Source organism: Callionymus lyra, chromosome 2 (genome assembly GCF_982586985.1).
Source record: "Callionymus lyra chromosome 2, fCalLyr1.hap1.1, whole genome shotgun sequence".
In the NCBI taxonomy this organism is placed as follows: Eukaryota; Metazoa; Chordata; class Actinopteri; order Syngnathiformes; family Callionymidae; genus Callionymus; species Callionymus lyra.
Genome location: NC_141819.1, coordinates 12397883 through 12403916, shown reverse-complemented (window position 1 = coordinate 12403916; position 6034 = coordinate 12397883). Strand labels below are relative to the sequence as shown.

The following is a 6034-nucleotide window of genomic DNA, read 5'->3' as shown; positions in this document are numbered from 1 at the left end:
ATATATATTTTTTTGTTGATGCCATTATTGGTGTAAACAGGATTTAAAAGCAGCTCCTAGAAGCATATTCTTTCTTGTAATCTTTGTTTTGGATTTTTAACAGGGCCTGTAGCTCTCGTATCTTGTATTGCACAGGCAATGAGCAGCCTACATAGTAATACTTTTGTTTTCTTTTTGTTTATTATGGTTATATACACATATATTATGGTTCCATCCTGGAATGAACATCCCAGAAGGTCTCCACATCCCAGTGTTGAGACATTCAAACAGTTTTAAGATTAAATCCTTATTTTCAAATACTTTTTTTTCCACTATATTAACAAGGGCTTCTTAAGCGAAATAAAACTTTTACAGACCTCACTAGACCCTGGTCTAGAAAGGCGCTATATAAATAGAGATGATATTATTATTATTGGCCTCATTGATTTGACGTCATCAATGCGCTCTTATTTTGAAACAGGAAACCGGTATTGTCTGTCACTATGGCAACGGAAATAGCGTTTAGCTAGCACTATTGTTTCGTCTTGGAATTATTGTCGCGTTTCTGTCTTTCTTTTCGGCGATGGTGGGTTCCGAGGCTGCGTACGTCATTCGACCGAACCACCAGAACAAGTGAGTCTGTCCGAACTTAAGTCGTGTCCTCGCTGAATGGTCAGTTTGACAAGGTTAGCTTTAGCTTTAGCTTTAGCTTGTTGCTCTGGTTTGACAAACAAAGCTGATTCAAGTCTGTGTCGGTATTTATCTCTTACAAACGTTTATTTTAACACAGCTTTGCTTTATACATTTCTATTTTAGCTGTTTAGTGGCGTTCAATTTTAAAATGATAGACAAGTTAAGCTAAAAATGTTAACCCTCTTCAATATAAATGTATATATATTTATTTAAAGCTGATTCAAGTGATTTATGTCAAGCAAACGCACAATGCTTATATTGTATAAATTAATATAAATAAATGATATACTGTATCAATTAATCTTCAAATAACTTGTAAATTATAGCATTTTGTGTCAATAGCTTCTAGAAGTTTCACACAAAACCAGTCATTGTACTCAATAAAAAGCATAAGATACTCATTTTGTCTTTATTTCTCACATCGTTGTAAAAATATTTCGACATGAAAATATTAGATTTCTTTCATAAATCGATTCCAGTTCTTTTGGGAAATTCACTCAAAACCAGTGTTGGATCATTGTACTACATCAGATGCATAAGATACACCTTTTGTTTTTTAATTTTTCACATTTCAATTCATTTAAAAATAAATCAGATTTATATGTAAACTTTCTTAAGAATTATAATTGGTTTACAATCCCTAGCAGACAATCCGCTGGAGCTGAAACTTGATCTGTGAGCTCTGTATGTAGGAACGAAGACTTGCCTGGTTCTCGAGCAATATACATTGAACATCCTGTAACAAACTTACCTCAACGTGGTTAAATCCACACAAATAAAATTGTCACATATTCACAGCTTTACATGAATGTTTTTGTCTTTCAATTCACTTATTTGATGCACTTTTTTTATTTCAGAATATACATTTCTTGTGTCACATCATTTTACTCTTGTATTTTGACTTCACAGATTCAAACCAGCAATTGTGAAGGAGTGTATTCGTGAGACAATACGGGAGCATTTGTCCGGCGTTCAGTACGATTCAGAGGCTGTACCCGAACTCTCACGAACACTGGCAGACCAAATAAAGGACAAAGTAAAAAGTGAGTAATTCTGTGTGTTAGAAACGCAACGTCAGCAAATTATAGCCACTTATATATAAATCAAAAGATGGCAGACAGATCCACCTGAAGCTACAATAGTAAAAAAGCAGATGATGCAGATGACCTGAAGGCTGCTATCAAAGCAACCTTCCATTTCACCTGAGCAGTGCCACACGCTGATCGCTTCCAATGCCACGCCGAATTGATGCAGTAATTCATGCAAAAGGAGGCCCAACGCATGAGCGCATGGAAATGAACGTACTTTTCAGAAGCCTGACTGTGTAAAATATCCTTTTTTTCATTTGTGTTATGTCATATTCTAATTTTCTGAGACACTGAAATTGGGGTTTTCATTATCTTCAAGCCACCATCATCAAATTTTCAAGGAATACATTTTTGAAATGTTTCACTCTATGTGGAATGAATCTATATAATATTTCGGTTTCACATTCTGAAATGAGAGACAAAAAATATTTACTTTCATTCATCCATTCATTGACAACCGCTTTATCCCGGGGTCGCGGGGAGACCGGAGCCTGTCCCAGAATCATAGGGCGAGAGGCAGGGGACACTCTGGACAGGACGCCAGTCTGTCAAAGGGCACACAAAGACAGACAACCATTCACACACGCTCTCATACCTTTTTCCCAAAGTTCTCAATTAACCTCTGTATGTTTTTGGACTGTGGGAGGAAACCTGTATATTTAAAACAATAAGGGAAAAAGTATTGCACATTAAAGCAAATTAAAGCAAAAATTATGTCATAAGTAAAATAGGATAGAATATAAAAATAAACAAACCGAGGAAAAGTATATATTTTTTAATTGTGGGATAATAATATGAGAATAAATGTATCACATTTTATGTTTGTTCGGTTCTGTTTTCACTTCAAATAATATTGTAATGCTTTAAACAGATGGATTGGATGTTATGTAAGCAGAATTCAAATGTTAATGTTTTACTTCTCATCCATAAAAATATGATGATTAGCTTCAATATCGTGATGCTTGGGCAATATATTAATTTATGAATGCCCACCTGCTCGGTGAGACCTTCTTTGAGATTTATTGACATCACTGTGTTAAATGAAGCAGGTGACCACCTGAACCAACATGACAATTACTGATGTACACTGTTGCGCATCATTTACTCTCCCCAGATGCCGGCTTTGACAGATACAAGCTCGTCGTGCAGGTCCTGATCGGAGAACAGCGTGGGCAAGGAGTCAAGTGAGTCATTCGTTAGTCATAGAAGTAACCAGTATATCTTATCGTTCTAGCTCTACTGCCACATGTACAGTCAGAAGGAGGACAAACCCAAGGATAGTTAAAGTGATAGTTAACCCAAAATTCAAACTTTACTCATTTTCTACTCACCTTCATGTCGACTAAAAATTGTAATTATTTCACTGTAATTTGTTCCTTTTTTAGAGTTATAACCAAAATGTTTGTTCATTTTAATGTAGCAACTGGAGCTCAGTTGTCTTCGTCTTAATCTTTGTCCAAAAAGACACTTAAAAACTTCCAAATACCTCCATACTGCTCCTCTGTATCGTCCCTCTTTTATTGAAGCCTCGACATAAATAATTGTTTAGAAAAAAAACTAAATCAAGTCTATACATCATAATTTGTTTTAAGATTAAATTTAAAGAATAAAAAGCGATACAGACAGGAAGTACTCTAGATAAATAACGCTTCCAGTGTAGACAATAGACTGTGTGTGCTCTGATGAAGATGAAGACAACTGAGCTCCAGTACACTAAAATGAACAAACGTTTTTGTATATAACTTTAAAAAGGACCGGATTACTCTGATAAAGAATCTCAACTCTTCCTCGATATGAGAGTGAGTAGAAAATCAGTTTAAATTTTGGGCGTAACGTCCATCTTGTATTAAAGCCCAGATGAGAAATTTCTGTCTGGAATTAAACAAGGCTATTTTTTACGCTTGTTTGTGGCAGACTTTTAAACACTAGCACGCAATATAAAACGAAAGTATCAGGCAAGTTTCCAAACACCTCAGTCAAAAGTTGCAATTTTCATAAAAAGAAACAAGCTGTGTCTCAAATCGCATACTTCTCATACATCAGGATAGTGTACGTACTAACTAGTAACAAATTCTCGACAGATAGTATGTCTCAAATCAAACACTGACAGCTTCTTCTTCTATTAATATATAACGATGATTTCAACCAGCTGTAGGAACACTATCAGCGACACCTGCTGGCAGCACGTTTTGTTTGGATCAAGAAATGAGAAATTAAATATTCGCAAGATATTTACGCCGGTATCAGTCCCGTCATATATATATATATATATATATATATATATATATATATATATATATATATTATGATTAACTTACGTTTACAACATCAACTTCACTAAGATAGCGGCGTTTATGGTAGAAAGTGACCATCGATCCATACTCAGTTTTGTGGGCGCTTTAGTACGCCAATTTAGTGTGCATGGAGCACTACATTTCGCATACTAAGAATTGAGACGCACTTATGAACTAAAAATACTAAGTTTAAGTACGCAAGTATAAGATTTGAGACACAGCTCCGGTCTCAAGAAACTGTTTTTGAAGGAGGTTTTTCGGTAAATCTCAGCCTCCTGTCTGAGGCGGGAGGTTAAACCATATGAGAGTTCAGACTCGGACGTACAGCCAATGGAAGGAAGGAAGAGGTAATGAACTTCTCAGCTTCACGCTGCAACACACCGAGGGATTCGGAATTGACTTACTGCTGTAGGAAGCACATCCGTGCTGAGCTGGTGCTCATCTCCCACTTCAGGTCTCAGACAAAGACTAGAGTGGAGCCTCTCGGAGTCTTGGAGTGGCCAATGTTCCACGTGTTGAGCTCACAGTTGTCCTCCTGTCATGGTTGACTCATCTGCAGACTTGAGAAGGTGGTGATGGCCAGAGGTGCATCCTTGTTGGTGTCAAGAATAACTCTACCTGGGGGCAAAATGATTTTACTTTGAAACTCTCACCGAAGTGCTATATGCATTTCCTCTCAAAAACCCAAGTGTCGGGGGTAATTTACCAAAGGTGACCCAAGGCCCGAAAACAAATGTATTTGTGGTATCCCCTTGACCCAGAGTCAACACAAAACAACAAGAAGAAAATGAAATGTTAACTTTTAAATTCAAGCATTACACACACACACACTCGCATGATGGTTAACACTTGGAGAAATGTATATGATACAGCTTTTAAGTTAGAGGTTTCGATCTGGTTGTTGAAGAAGGAAATAGAGATGGTGTACGTGAGTTTGGCATCAATATATTGGTGGTGAGACATTTGAGACGGCAGCGTAAAGAACAAACTCCCTGGCCCTGTTTTGAACTTATTACTTTATAAAGTTCGCCCTCGTCTGAAATCTGGGCAGACGAGAGGTTACGAGAGCAGAGTCCATTATGATGTAATAATGGCTTCACTCCTCCTCCAGCCAGCTGTAATAACGACCCGCTTTGTTTATACAATGAGTCCCTTGGAGGTAGAGACTTCCGGGATTTTGTGACGTGCTGTGACAGACCACTGTGTTTGACCAATCACAGCAGAGTGAGTGTGGTTATGGTTTCATCTCCACAGAACAAATCGGCCTGCTGGCCTTTGTCTCTGGGTTGCCTTCTTTCAATTTAGAATCCGAGCTTCCAACAAGTCTCCTGCATCATTTTTTCTTTCTCTTCTCCCAGGATGACGTCACGATGTTTGTGGGACGCAGACACCGACAACTATGCTGAAGACACGTTCATGAACGTAAGGACGTCTTTGATTGTATCTCTCATGTTCTAAATATCCTCTAATGACTCTCGTGTTTTACCTTGCAGGAAAGTTTGTTCTGTGTCGCGGCTGTTTTTGGAAGCTATTTTTACTGAGAAGTTCCGGCTGAAGATTGTCGAGACCTTTGGGATCTCTAGCAATGATTCATGAAAAACATGTACATACCCTATTTGATAAGAAGTTGTTTGAATAAACGTTCTTTTTCTGAGAGTAGAATATTTATTTGTGCCTGAGATTGTGGGGACGGCCTAATATGTGGGGAACTAATGTGTAGATTTAAGTGTGTCTTAAATAGATCTCGATTGTCCTCATCAGTGTTTGTCTGTTCAGGAGAGCTTGGTTTTGACATTAGTCCAAAATCTTCAGGAATAGCTGCTTTACAGTCATAAACTGAACAGAAAAAGCGACTCCCATTTGGTCCTCTATCGGTATTTGGGTCAAATATGCCAAATTCTTGTTCCATATTTTTGGAATTAAGACACTATCTATCTATAAGTCACACCTGTAGAGAAGACACATTGGACTTCAGATCTT

The 6034-nt window shown here is 37.5% G+C and overlaps 1 protein-coding gene across 1 annotated transcript; it reads left to right on the top strand.

Annotated features, from left to right (window-relative positions):
- The first annotated feature begins 465 nt into the window (after positions 1–465).
- Positions 466–5708, top strand: dynlt2b (dynein light chain Tctex-type 2B). Its single transcript, XM_087782527.1, has 5 exons — positions 466–612; positions 1582–1715; positions 2875–2944; positions 5413–5476; positions 5548–5708. The coding sequence occupies exons 1-5, from the start codon at positions 563–565 to the stop codon at positions 5593–5595; spliced, it is 366 nt and encodes a 121-aa protein (XP_087638653.1). The 5' UTR covers positions 466–562; the 3' UTR covers positions 5596–5708.
- The last annotated feature ends 326 nt before the right edge of the window (positions 5709–6034 follow it).